Genomic DNA, 14,682 nt, shown 5'->3' with positions numbered 1-14,682 from the left:
TTTCCAAAAAAAGTTTGTCGATTCGATAAAATGTTCAAGTCTTTTATGTCTAGGATTTGACTAGTTTTTCCGAATTCTTTATATGTCTAGGTGTTGGGAGTAGTTCGTGGTCGATGAAATTTGTTTTAAAGTTTTGAACATTCCCTTGTGCAACATAATGACAAGTGTGACGTGCAGTGGCAAGCTCATAGCCTTGGGATTTACCACGTCGAATGCATTTTGATCATGTGGATATCACGACCATCATCAGCGAGGGTGGGAAGAAAAATAAGTGGCAATATGGTGAGCACCGTGTTAAAATAGAGGATGCTCATATGTCAGGGTATTGAGTCATACGTATTTGCCTAGCGCATAGTTTTTTTGTCTCCCGTTGCAACACACAGGAATATTTGCTAGCGAAGGTTTAAAAACCCTGTTATCTGACACGCTTGTTTTTTTTCTTCTTAAATAAAGAACTGTGAGCACCATTGTTGACACGTTGGTGTTGGCTGGTGGTCTTTGGTTAATTGGGTTGGAGGTAATGTTGGGCACACCATCTCCTGGTCCTCCTCCCTGAGAAACAGATGCTTGCACTGAGGCAAATCCCTCACTGAAGGTGGTTTCGGTCCAGACTTGCTCACTAGAAATAAGAAATGCAAACTTGTAACAAAGAGTCAATATATTTTAGCCAAATCTCATGTACAACAGAAGGATGTCAATAAATCCTTTTTAAGATGTTACAAAATGTAAAGCTTCATAGGATTCTATCATTAGACCTTTTCGCTTTACTCATGGCCACAGTTCTTCCTGGTATGTGCAGGCCAGCAGTTAAGGACTAAAAATACAAAATAAACAGCACAACTAAAAACATGATCAACAGCGCACAGGAAGAACCCATTGCATTCTCCAGCTATACGCGAAGTGCATAGTCTAAAAGGAATGAAGCTCATTGCATAAACCACTGCATTTTTCAGTTACACGAAATGCATGATCCAAAAAATAGCAGGATCATCGACTCATTGCGCGAACCCTACAGTGAAATGCATTGTCCACAAAGCCGTGGCAATCACATCGCAGGGATGAATGTCTGAAGAGCTACTACATTCAGCTTCACTACAATATTGTTCAGCCATTGGATCCAACACTTTCAGTAGTTCTGAATCATAGAAGCGCGAACACGAGAGCTGCTGTGTTTCTGAATCTATATCTATCTGTAGGCAAAAGTAGGCGTCCAATTCTGCTGCCAACCCGAGGTGGAGAAACTTGTGAACTGTCAGGACACCGGCTCTGATCTTCCTCTACTCCGCGTCGACATCTGGGTGTCGCAGTTCATCATAGGCTGAAATAGCAGAAATTATGAGCCAGTTAGGCGCGGCACGTCAAAAATCAATAACATGATCAAGAAGGCAAAATCTGAAGCAATATAATGTGCAAGGAACTAAGCTTTCATGTACTTAGTATTGGAAGATACTACCTGAGTTTCATTAACTGACAAGAAAATTAGTATCTTCTCTGCAAAGGTGAATAAGATGACTGAACTTAATTTGGCCTATAATTTGCATAATTTCTGCTAGCGGCAAATGTTACGAAATGGACAAACTGAATCTTTTGAATCAAGGACAAAAATGTTCAACTAGCTTCAGTCCATCTTTTACCATGTGTTATGTGTACATAGTGATAAATCCACATGCTGCCTACTATTTACATCCAACTACTCTTACTTCTCTATAAGATTACAACAGTTCCAGACAGCTCTCAAGTCCTAACAAAATGAATCATAATACCATTTTTCTAAGAACGATCAGATTAGCACTCCACTAAAGTAAGAACACAATCATCATGTTCATGCAGCAAAATATATCCACAACAACATGTGTGCATTGTTGATAACAGATTCAAGAACAACACTACAATTCTATACAAAGAAGATCAGCAGGAAAGCAGATGAACAATTTAAATCTCAGAGCCTTGCGAAACAAAAAAGACCAAATTTGGAGCTCATGTGCAGAAATAAGATTTAATTTAATACTTTTTGGAACCTGAATTTTATTCACATATTATTCAACACGAGTAAAATGGGCTAAATCAAACAGATATCTCATCATCCACTCTGTTAAGGCTGAAAAGAGATGAACCAGCTGATTTGGAGTTTTAAGTTCCATAGTGATTTTTTAAGTTCCAGCTGATTTGGACTCCAATAACTGATTACAACAGCTGCAGACAATTCCCAACACCTAACAGTTTCAGACTACAGCAGTTTCAGTTTATTGTTTTTTCAGACGATAACACTTTCAGTAAACTATCCTGAGACTGTAGAAGTTTCAGTAAAATGTTTCAAGCACAAGCAGATTAGCACCGCATCAAAATAAACCCCAATAGACCATTGATCATGCATAACAAATTCACTTGTTGCCACCGAGAGTAGATACTTAGGAAGTTGGGGCATGGAGAGGAGAGAGGCTCTCACCACGAGTCTCGTCCTCGAGGATGACAATCTCGAGGGTCTCGCCGTAGCCGCCGTGGGGCAGGTCGACGACGAGCGGGGTCAGCCTCCCGTAGCGGCCCGCTCGGACGCAGATGGCGACGTTCTGGTAGTACAGGTTGATGCTGGTGCGCATCACCAGCTGGTCCCTCAGACGGAACACGGACCTCCCCCTGAACCAGAACTCGCCCCAGCCGGCGCTGTCCTCGGGGTAGTCCCCGCCGAGCGTCGGAGTGTACCGGATCCGCCGTCCCGGATCCATGAACATGTCGGAGAGGAATCTTGCGAGAGTCTGCAGTTGAATCGCAGAAAACCATGGTTATTTTCGGGAGATCAAGAACTGCTCGAAAATTTGGCAAGAACAGAACTGCAGTTCAAATGAACGACGCCGAATAAGCCAATTCGCTCAATCGATAGGAGGATCAAGAAGGGGGTCATGGCGAGCTCACCGGAGGCCGACCACCGGAGCCACCCGCCTCTCCCGGGATGGGCTCGACGCCCCCGATCTGCTGTCCCGCCCCCCGGTGCATGAATATGTTGGAGAGGAATCTCATTCCTGGGCGAGTCTGCAGTTGAACCATCAACCATGGTTATGTTTGGGAAATCAAGAACTGCTCTCACAAATTTGGCAAGAAGAAAACTGCAGCTGAAAGCCTGAAAGTGGCCGAATTCGCAATCGCCGAAAGCAATTCAGCAGAGAAGCGGGTCATGGCGATCGATCGAACTCACCGGAGGCGGGCCAGGAATGGCAGGCATGCCAGCCTCTCTAGCGGGGATGGGCTCGACGACCCAGTGCATCATGGAGTTGACGTCGTCGTCGAGGCTGACGCCGGCGTTCCAGGGAAGGTACCTGCCGTTGGCGCGGAGGAAGCGGCCGCCCGCGTGGTGGAGCAGGACGACGTCGTCCACGAAGCCCGACCGGACGGCCCGCCACATGATGGCCCCCACCTCCGGCTGGTCGTAGTCGCGCAGCTCCGCGCGGAAGCCGCGGTGGCCTCGCCGCGCCGGCACGTCCGTGGCGCCGAGGTAGCGGCCGTAGGCGGCGCTGTGGAGGAGCAGGTACGGGCCGTCGTCGTCGTAGAAGCCCTCGCCGTCGCCGTCGGCGCGGTGGTAGATGTGCACCGCCCACGCCGCGTTCATGGAGGCCCGGACCTGGCTGAGGGTGACGCTCTCCCCGTCGTCGGCGGCGTGGAGGTAGGTGCGGGTGCGGTGCACGAGGCTCCGCAGCCGCACGTGGTGCCCGTCGTGGAACTGGTCCATGGGTCACCGGCGCCGGAGAGCAGAGGCGGTGGGTTGGCTGCTGCGCGGTGGAGAGAGGAGGGGTTTCTTGGTTTGTTGGGGACTCCGGCGAGGAAAGCTGTTGGTTGCGGCGGTTGCGTTGGGCGCCAACGCGAGGTATTTCAAGGGGCCGCCGTCCAGGGCTTTGGGAGCGAGCTGGGCTTGCGGGCCGTTTCCTTGACCCGGCCCACACAATCGAGCGCCGTCTCTGTCCTCCTCCATTCCTCCTCCCGCACAGGCCCGCAAGAGTCCCTTCCCTGAACAGACGCGCGGTGGCGGCGGCGCCGCCGCTCCTTCCCTTCCCCGCCGAGCCTCTCACCCCGCGCTGCCCCAGAGGGCCGGCACGGCGAAGCGACGGCTGGCGGCATAGATCGCTCTCCTTTCCAGGCTTGCCCTGGCGCGCCGCACGTACGCCGCCAAGCCCGCCCGGCGAAGCGAGGCAGTGGCAGCGAGACGACGGCGAGGAGCGAGCTGCGGGCAACCACCACCAGATCAGCGAGACTACTGGGTGTGCATTGCTCGCTGGCGGCTTGCCGATGACCTGCTGTGTTTGCTGTGCTGCTCGCTGTCCGCTCGCGTGACACATCCTTTTGATATTTCACTTTGCCTTGTGTAACTAAACTGTGTGATATACAGATTGTTTGAAGATTGTGTCCTATGGTTCTTCAATCTTCAGTTGGCATCATCTTTGATATGAGGGTTTTTCACGTGGCAGAGATGCTTCCCCTGCTTGTTTCGGGTTAAAAGTCGGGACGAGGATGAAGATTACCATGCATGACTTTAATGATTCTAAGAGAAGGGATGATACATTTTGGAGCACAGAGGGTTGACATGCCCGAAAGAAGCGGAGGGGCGATCACAGGGGCGACCTTTGCATCGAGGAACTGGCGCCAAATCGAGGATTGAATTGTCCTTGTGAGACCATGACCAACTGCCACTGAATCGAGGATTGGATTGTCCAACCTTGACACCATTTCATCTCGTGGTGTTGCCTTAGTTATTGAATGGTTTTTCATGGGCAAATAATATGATAGTTTTTTAAAAATGTTTTCACACACGGCAATATTTGCATGAATGTTCTATATGTTCCCATGGCAATTTGCTTATCATGGCAATTTTGCAGATAATCATCATAACATAATAATTTTTTGACTCAGGCTAGTGCCATGCGCAACTTTGTTGTAACCAACATGGCTATTTTTTTTCGGGGAAGCAACATGGCTATTTGACTATTTAGACCATGGCTTTTTTACTATTTTGGAACATGGTAGTTTTATCTTAAGTACCACGGCATTTTTTTAGTTAGATGATGGCTTTAAAAAAAATTAGATTATGTTGATTTGAAGTTATGTACCATGGAAAATTTATTCTTTAGATTATGGCAATTTCATTAGTTACACCATGACAAAAATGTTAATTTCATCATGTTAGTTTTTTTGTGGCATGAAAGTTTTTTTAGATCATGGCAATTTTAGGGGTTGTTCGGGTTCTCTCCGCTCTAGAACTCCTCTCCCGAAGCGAGCGGAGCAGCCCCAAACTCCGCAACTCCACGGAGCCAGCCGTAGTACAAAATCATGGAGCGGCGAATGAGGTGATCTGCAGATCCTAAAAACGAGGGAGTCCCTGAAATTTACGAAGGTATGCCACCGATAAGTGAAACGTACCGGTTCGATAGAGTTTGATTGTCGCGCTCGTCACGTTTTCAACCCCGAACGGGCCTGTGTCCTGGCCAACCTCCCCTTAGCACGGGCCACAAAACAGATTATTGGGCTTTCAACCCAACTCACTAATCGGAGTGGAGCGAGCGGGGCGAACGTTTTTTCTGGCTCACACGATTGATCGAAGAGCGCGAATTCACTCCGAGGAGCGGAGCGCGGGATTTTGCGGAGCCGGTTGACTAGCGAACAGACCATGGTACTTTTACTATTCAGACCATGTCAACTTTATTAGATATGCATTGGTAGTTTATTTTGTAGCATTACATTTTTTGTGCACCATTCAAATTTTTGACATGTTATCTTGTGTATATGTTATGCAACATGGCATTGTTTTAGACCATAGCACTTTTATCCATTTTATACCACGACAATTTCAATATAGTATACTTTTTTTTACCTTTTTAGTATATGGTAATTTTTTGTCATGGCAATTTTGTATTTGTGTCCTTCTTGTCACATGGCATTTTTGTAATGTTCTAATAGTGTTTCATATATTCTGATTAAGAAAATTCATATCTTTTATTAGAAGCAACATGGCAATTTTATTAATTAGATCATGGTAGTTTTCATCAATATACTACCATGGTGGGAAACATTTTTGGAAACCATTGAGTTTTCTAAGAGAAAATGTGTTCTTTAAAGAGCATTTTCCTTTCAAAGTTTGCTATTGGGATCTCTATCTGGAACATGGTATTCCTATTATTAAGAGTGTGGAATGTTAACGTCCACACGTGTGGGCGTTTGCACATCGCCCACACGTCTCCACCACCACTCATTTTGTCACGTATGAATAGATGACATCAGCAGAATTTTTTTTAGTTTTCGGCTTAAAAATGTTGTATCTCCTAAATAAAAAAGCTAACTAAAAATCCGTTTTCACCATTAAATCCGTCTCGACGAGATCTTCAAAACTAGACCCGATGTTGATATGTTTCGACGAATTTTTTTTTGCCAGAAGTTGCCATGATGTTTACACTGCAGTTGCCATAGGGCTTAAACTAAAGTTGCCATGTGGCAATTTTAGTTTGTAGATCATGGCAATTTTAGTATTTTGATGATGGCAACTCCAGTACTTTGACCATGAAAATTATTTTTTGTATGAACCAGGGCAATTTTACGTGCATGTATCATGGCAATTTTAGTTAATGGTTCATGGCAAGTCTAGTTTCTTAATTCTCCGTTTTATAAATGTCAAAATTTACTTTTAAATGTAGAAGAAAATAGTTGAAACATATCATGGCAACTTCAGTGTAAACATCATGGCAATTCATATGCAATAAACATGGCAACTTTTAATCCAAAAATTTTTTCATCAAAACATATCAACATGGGATCTAGTTTCGAAGATCTCATCGCGAGGGATTTAATGGTGAAAACGGATTTTCAATCGGATTTTTCGTTTAAGAGATAAAACATTTTAAAAACTGAAAATCCAAAAAGATTCTTACATGTATGCATGCGATGATGTGGCAATCTGTTTATATTAGAGACGTGTGGTGCGTCTCTCTTCCTGCCACACGTGTGGCAGTTAGTGCGACCCAAATTTTATCATTAAGACCATGGCTGTTTTATTAAGAGCATGGCAATGTGTTATCTATAGCTCAGTAAATTTATCTTTTGTGGCATGGAAATTTTACAATTTGTATATTTGTGTGATTTTTTTTTCGACAAAGAGAAAATATAGGACATGGCAATTTTAATTTTGTGTCATGGCAATTTTAGTTTTAATGTCATGGCATTTCCATCATATTTATCATGGCAATTTCCTTTTTGTTTTCAAAACTTTTCGATTTTGAATCATCCTCGATCATGACAATGTTCCTTTATATTTTTATACATTTTTTCAATTTTTCCATGCATTGATAGTTTTTAGGATTTTTTTTTCATTTTTGCAACTAGCGGTTTTTTGCTATACATATATTTTTCTTTTTTGTGTGTGTCAGAAATATGTGCTCTATATGAAATCCTAGTGACGTGGTAGTTCATATAAATTGTTTAAAAGAAATTTAGCACGTCAAATTCTGTAATTTTTCTTTTCTCGATATGGAACGCCTTTTTTAGAGGAATGTACAGTACATGATCATTTTTTAACACGACTACAATTTATTTTATACATCATGCATTTTTTGTGTTGTTAAAATGAGGTCCAAAATACCACTTTCTGAGGTTTATACCGTCACTGAGAATTGGGCTTTTTTTGGCCCATTAGAGGCTCAGTTATGCATAGGGGAATAGTGTTCACTGGAACGGGAAGTTTCGAGGGAACTTTTGGTTCGCCAGGTTCCATGCCCCGAGGAACGTTCCCCGCTTATTTGGGCTCATCTTAAAGATAACCAGTCTATACCGTCAACAATCAACCGAAGCTCTCTATGACTCTTTGTATTGAAAGTTCCTCGCGCTGTCAAACAAGACTTTGATCTCGATTTGGGAGAGAAAACACAGCTTTGTCATCCAGCCAAGTATCTTTATTGAATTTTGACCCTATCTAGTGCTTAGCCTGTCTTTATTCTTTCTCTACCACTAAGAGATAACTCATAATTTGATATGCACTCACACACATCTTGGGTCACTGGAACCTGATGATAATTACTCATTCCATCCTGAGAAAGGATCTGGGCTATGAAACTTCTGTCCATCATATCCCAAATCAGCTTATACTGGTTTGATCCAAACATAGCTCATATGTTGCATTCATGATCTAAATTCGAATATTACCTGTTGTCCCTCTAACTAAAACACAGCAACACATATAAGATGCACCCGATAATTCTAAACACACGGACGTTTACGGGGCCATTATGGGGTCTCTCTTCTAACTAATCTCTGCTCCCCTTAATTTTCAGGCGGGGGTGGGACCCTTCACTTGATTTGATTTAATCAGAAGATCCCATGCAAGCCTCTCCGTTGATCCCGTAATACCCCGTCCGTGTGTGTAGCATTGCTCACATGCACCACATGACAACACTAAACGCATAATTATTACTCCCTCCGTCGGAAAATACTTGTTGGAGAAATGGATAAAATGGATGTATCAAGAACTAAAATACGTCTAGATACATCCATTTCTCCGATAAGTATTTCCGGACGGAGGGAGTACTAGCAACCAATGATGATCAGATAGCTAAGCAAGAGGCGGAGGACTACTAGCGGTAGGAGCTCACGCAGTCTGCACGGGCGAAGGTGTTGGTGCCCTTGTCGAGGTCATAGCCGATGTGTCCCAGACTCGAGCACAACGGTGTAGTACATCGCCTGCTTGTGGGATCGGATCATTGTCGTCGTCGTCGCGCCTGGCTCGGTCACGGCTGTAAGAATTATGGAAGCGTTCCCTACTCCTCGAGGGAGCCGCGTGGTCAGTATATATTGAGACGAGAAGAGGCCCTCGTCGTGGCGTACAAGAAGAGGATTTGTTTACAGGAAAGAGACTCAAACTACTACGGGAGAGAGATAGAATATGGTTGAGATTACATGTGGAGATAAACATAAACTCTAACACCCTCCCTTAATCTCAACTATCCTACATTCAAATTCCTCTTGAACTCCTCAAATGGTTTTGCTGGAAGTGCTTTAGTGAATCCATCTGCCACTTGATCTTTGGAAGGAATAAACCGTATCTCAAGTTTTTTTGCTGCCACCCTTTCTCGCACAAAATGAAAGTCAATCTCTATATGCTTAGTTCTTGCATGAAACACAGGATTGGCAGACAAATAAGTTGCTCTCAAATTGTCACACCATAAGCATAATATACGGTTCTGTTTAACTCCCATCTCATCCAATAATGATTCAATCCAAATAATCTCTGCAGTAGCATTGGCCAAAGACTTGTACTCAGCTTCCGTACTTGACCTAGACACAATGGCCTATTTCCTGGCACTCCATGACACAAGATTAGGACCAAAAAATACTGCAAAGCCTCCAGTTGATTTTCTGTCATCACTGCAACCTGCCCAGTCAGCATCAGAGAAAGCACTAACAAGAGTGGAATTAGAACATCTGAAATGAAGTCCTATCCCCATAGTATGCTTGACATATCTTACAATTCTTTTGACAGCTGACCAATGTGCAGTAGTAGGTGCATGAAGGTATTGGCAAACCTTGTTAACCGCAAAGGAGATATCTGGACGAGTGAGTGTCAAGTATTGTAGTGCACCAACAGTGCTTCTATACTTTGTACTATCTTCCTCCTGAAGTGACTCCCCTTCATATGCTCACAATTTCTCTGAAGATGACAAAGGTGTGGGCACAGGCTTGCAATTTGTCATCCCCATACGGGATAGAAGCTCATTGACATATTTCTCTTGACTTAACACTATACCATCTTGAGTTTTCTTGACTTCAATGCCTAGAAAGAAGTGCAAGTCTCCCAGATCCTTCAAGGCAAACTCTGAACTCAAATCATGCAGGAGAGCATTAGTAGCACTTTGTGATGAACTTGCAACTATAATATCGTCCACATAAATGAGCACAAAGATTACTACTCTTGCCTTGTTATAAATAAACAGAGATGTATCAGCTTTGGAAGCAATAAAGCCAAGACATTTTAATTGCGAGCTCAACCTGGAGTACCATGTTCTGGGTGCTTGTTTCAAGCCATAGAGTGCTTTATCAAGTTTACACACATAATGTGGTGTCTTCTTATTCTCATACCCAGGTGGTTGTCTCATGAACACCTCCTCTTCCAGAACACCATGCAAAAACGCGTTCTGTACATCTAGCTGTCTTAGACTCCATCCTCTGGACACAGCAATAGCCAACACAAGTCTTATAGTTGCAGCTTTTACAACGGGACTGAAAGTATCTTCATAGTCTATGCCATACTGTTGTTTAAACCCCTTTGCAACTAGACGTGCCTTATACCTGTCAATGGAGCCATCTGCCTTTTTCTTAATCCTGTACACCCATTTACAGTCAATAATATTTTTACCTCTTTGATATGGTACAAGATGCCAAGTCTTATTCCTCATCAGTGCGGAATACTCCTCATCCATTGCTTTTCTCCACTTAGGATCACCAAGTGCATCTCTTAATGTTGTTGGTTCTCCTGAAATACATAACATACCATATGGTATAGTGCCATCTTTCCTTATTTTCGGGTTACGTATACCTTTTTGTAGCCTGGTCATAACTCGAGAAGAAACTGCTGCTGGCTGCTGTATAGGCATGTGCACAGAATCCGCAGAAGATCCTCCAACCGCTGACCCATCAGGTGATGGTGCGCCAGGATCCACAAACGATCCAGTGGTCCTTGATGTGGCCCCCCGGCTACTGGACGCTCGGGAACCCGCAGGGCTCATGGGAACAGAAGATCCATCAGCCGCCGCTGGCAGTTGCATGCGCCCGCGGTGCGGAGCGGATCCGCTGGCGCGGCTGTCCCCGCGGTCGGGTGACGCGGCATCGTAGGAGTGGCCGCTCCAGGAGCCTAGCCCGCTGTCACCTGGAGCGAGATCCGAGGGAGATGCGCCCCCGGGATTCGAAGCCTGCAAACGCACAGGGGTGGCAGGCGCCGCCAAATCAGTTCCGGGATCTGCGCCAGCTTCGTCCCCTTGTGCAGCATGAAATAACACATCATTTTGGACCAGATTTTCATGATTTTGATTGTCGGGCGTCTGAGCGACACCACATAAAGGGCTTTAAAAGAAATGCCACAGTCGGGCGTCTGAGCGACACCACATAAAGGGCTTTAAAATAAACAATCATAGTGAATATCCCGGAGGTAGAACCATCCCAGAGATACTCGATAATAACAATAATATCACGGGTTAGTCAACAATAATAACAATAATAATTATCACAAGTCACAAGTATTAATTCCCGTTCTGGTTTAACAGTTTCACCTCGGAAGACCGACACTAAGACCGACACTTGACCCATCCCAGACTGTAGTCCTTAACCATGGACACGGCTATTCGAATAGGTTTAATCTCTGCAGAGGGTGTACTCTTTACCCACGCGTAACGGATTTCTTTAGTCCATCGGGACTAATTCCGTCTACGGTCTTTTTGTTGAAAACACACCTAACTTGCACACACCAGCTTAACTCACACGTGTCTGGAATCACCCACGACACCTGTCAAACAAACTCTAAGTGGGGAGGCTACAACCTCGTGTAGCATGGGATCAAATTTATATTGCGCGCTCTAAGGGGTGTCCTCCCCTCTCGGTCCCAACCGGAAACACCCATGCCCCCGGACCAGGTGGCCTGCCTACCAGCTACAACCGGTATCTTCCACCCTGGCCTCTCTGTACGGTGTGTGCTAGAAAGAGGTTGACAACTTACTGAACCGTACTCTACTTGCTGTAGAGACGAGTGGTAGTACGAAACAAGTATGGGGGTTACTGGCACAAGACTCGATCTACAGTCGACTCAGGAGGTTTAAGTATTCCCTGCGTGATTAGCATAACGAATATATTTCAACCAACAGAGTCACCGCTCACATTACCTTACCATGCCATACCAGACATAACCGTCCCGACGGAGACCGGCGACAAACTCATGCCTACCCAAGGCAGTGGTTTTCCCGGGTTCCTGCCGGTATGCATGCAAGGCACATGAGGATGATTATCATCACAAGTGTGCTCATTTCCAACAGCATGGAAATCAATAACATGCACCCATGCATATGATCATATCACATGAAATAACAAGTTCCTCCAAAGTGGGGTGATGTTATAAACGTGTCATCGAACACATAAAAATATTATACCGGGGTTCAGAATGCTTGCCTTCAGGTCACGGGAAGGCAGGGTGCATTTCAAACTCTTGAAATATATCTCCTCTCTTCAAAAATCCTATTTTAGCAATATAAATGAATTAACACACAAAATAAAAACAGCACAAAAAGTTGTTCTGAATTTTTTTCAAATAAATCTTAAAATAAACTAGACAATATTTGGGAAGCAACAGAAAAAGAATCAAGTCATTTGGAGTTATAATTAAAAAGTTAAGCCCACTCAATGTTTAGTCAAAGTTCTGTTTAAAAAAAATAGAAAACGGAAAACGGTTCGCCCAGACTACGTCTTCTGAGATTGGTCGCGTACTTACCGGAAATACGCTTCCACCAGAGAAAAACGTATCGGTCGGGTTGCGCCACTAGTGGCTTGGGTTGGCTCACCGACAGGTGGTCCCCACCTGTCGGGTTCATCTTCTCCCCCCCCGTGCGCGCCTCGACAGAGACAGGGGCCGTTTCCAACGGCGATTCCCGGCGACACAAGCCACCGTTCGACGCGCTCGTGATATGGGGGTGATCAGGAGGAGGTACCGCATCAATCTGCGGTGGTTAGGGACGTGGTGAAGTTTGGGGGTGAGAGCTCCTTCCTCCATGGCGGAGGGGAAGCTTCGGGAGGGAATGGGGCTTGTCATACCGTGGCTCCCGGGTGAAAATGGGAGTGGGAAAGGGTTCGCGGGGTCGACATGGAGCTAATGGAGGAGAGTATGGAGGGGAAGCAACCTTGGTTGCTCGGAATCGACCGGAGGGCGGCGGCGGCCCAAACTGCCAGAGACGGAGAGATCGATGACCTCTGGAGGAATGGGAGCTAGAGGGGCCTTTCTATGGCATCGAGGAGGGTTCATGTCCAGCATGAAGAGCTCGGAGTGGGTTTATATAGGCGAGGCGAGGTGGTTCCGCGGCGGCCGTGGATAAGTTCTCCGGCGGACCGCCTCTCTGTAGCTAGGGCAACGTGGCGGCGACGAGAGCTTGCAGACGAGCGAGGGGATAAGCTCGCGAAGCTCCAGGGGCAGGTGGCGAGCCGGGGTGGCTTTGGCGGCGCCGACCTGAGCAGAGCTGTCGGGCGGCCGTGGTGGATAGTCCTTGGCTTGCCGGGGACGCGGCGAGGGTCTACTTGGCGCGTTGCGGTGAGGGGGAGCATGTGGCGCGCAAGGGGACACGACGTGCTGGCGGAAGTCGGTCACGGGCTGGAGAGAGTGCGGGGCGTGACGCGGCGGCTCGGGCGCACGGCTCGTGCAATACACACGCTCTGGGCGCGTCCAGAGCATGCCCGAGACGTGCTCGATGAAATGCCAGGGTGGCCTAGAGGTCGCGGTTGAGGCTGGCAAGGACTAGGGCTAGTCTAGGTTTAGTAAGGGTAACAAGGGACATGGTGGTTTGGTCAGGAGACCAAGTTCACAATGTAGACTTGAAATCATGCCAAATCTAGCTTTGCACACAAGGTGTTTGACAAAATGCCACAGGCACCTAGGCTTTTCTTGGAGGGGCCAAATCTTCCAGATCAGTGTCTCTTTGGATGCACAAGAGGGTGGTGAGGTTAGTTGGTGGAAAGCACAAACTTGCTAGTGCAAGTTTTGCAGAACTCCAAATCTGGACAGGAGGTGTATGGCATTATTTCATGAACCAAAAACATGCCAATGGTAGCATGCTCCTGGACTTAGGAGTTTAACATGGAGGACCACAAGTAGGAGAAAGAATCAAGGGCTAAAGAGCAAGCAAAAATATGGTTGCTGTACAAACCATCATGTTGGACCAGAATGAAGATGAGGTTGATTCACTCAAAATTTTCAAAGAACAACCCCGGATTTTTGCATATAATGGAATGATATGCTCCTACTGACATCCCATAATTTTGGTGGAAGCTAGAAGCAAATATTTAAAAGGGTTGTAGTGCAAAACTGCCCACTGGACCAGAGAAGGAAAACAGGTGTAGCACTCAAAATATGCAATGAATTAAATATATTATTGCACAAAAGTGATTTAGAGACATCACATGACATCTCCAAATTTTGGTTGGATTTTTAGATAAATCTATCAACTGGTTGTAGTACAAAAAGAGCTCCAAAACTCAAAACAAGTCATTTAATGAATAAAGCTCAGGGTGAAATAATTTAATAAATAAATCTACTGATTGAGAGATGTTTTTAAATGAGAGGGAAAATAAGTCCAATATGTTATGTAAGGATCCACTTGGGAAAAACTCCTTAATATTAAAAGAAAAGTTTTGAAATCAACAGAGATATTCTTGCAGGCAAAAATTTTAAACTCTTGGCAAAATTTTAATAACTAAAACCTGGTTAAATTTTTGGGGTGTTACAATTACTACCCCCCTTAAGAAAAAATCTCGTCCTTGAGATTTGCTAAAAGCCATTGTGAAAAACAAATACTCCATATGTGTACGAGCGGTTGTGAGTCTGCTGCCGTGGCGCTGCGCGAATAAAAATAATCCATGTAGTGTGGGATAAATGATGCAGCAATTCAGTAAAAAGAAAACTCATACTAG

General features: G+C 45.2%; 1 protein-coding gene across 1 annotated transcript; it reads right to left on the bottom strand.

Annotated features, from left to right (window-relative positions):
- Positions 1-1,061: 1,061 nt before the first annotated feature.
- On the bottom strand, positions 1,062-3,726 carry LOC119367399. Its single transcript, XM_037632920.1, has 3 exons — positions 3,191-3,726; positions 2,447-2,753; positions 1,062-1,318 (listed from the first exon to the last, which is right to left on the bottom strand). Exons 1-3 carry the CDS (start codon positions 3,719-3,721, stop codon positions 1,278-1,280), a joined length of 879 nt encoding a protein of 292 aa, XP_037488817.1. The 5' UTR covers positions 3,722-3,726; the 3' UTR covers positions 1,062-1,277.
- Positions 3,727-14,682: the final 10,956 nt, after the last annotated feature.

This window comes from Triticum dicoccoides, chromosome 2B (genome assembly GCF_002162155.2).
Source record: "Triticum dicoccoides isolate Atlit2015 ecotype Zavitan chromosome 2B, WEW_v2.0, whole genome shotgun sequence".
Taxonomy (NCBI): domain Eukaryota; kingdom Viridiplantae; phylum Streptophyta; class Magnoliopsida; order Poales; family Poaceae; genus Triticum; species Triticum dicoccoides.
This window is presented reverse-complemented; position numbering and strand designations above follow the sequence as displayed.

Excerpts from the sequence above, each read along its gene's own strand:
- LOC119367399 (XM_037632920.1), bottom strand. The coding sequence starts at position 3,721 with ATGGACCAGTTCCACGACGGGCACCACGTGCGGCTGCGGAGCCTCGTG. Across the intron at positions 2,754-3,190 it reads CCATTCCTGGCCCGCCTCCG|ACTCTCGCAAGATTCCTCTC; the intron begins GTGAGTTCGATC and ends ATTCAACTGCAG. Across the intron at positions 1,319-2,446 it reads CCTCGAGGACGAGACTCGTG|CCTATGATGAACTGCGACAC; the intron begins GTGAGAGCCTCT and ends CTGCTATTTCAG.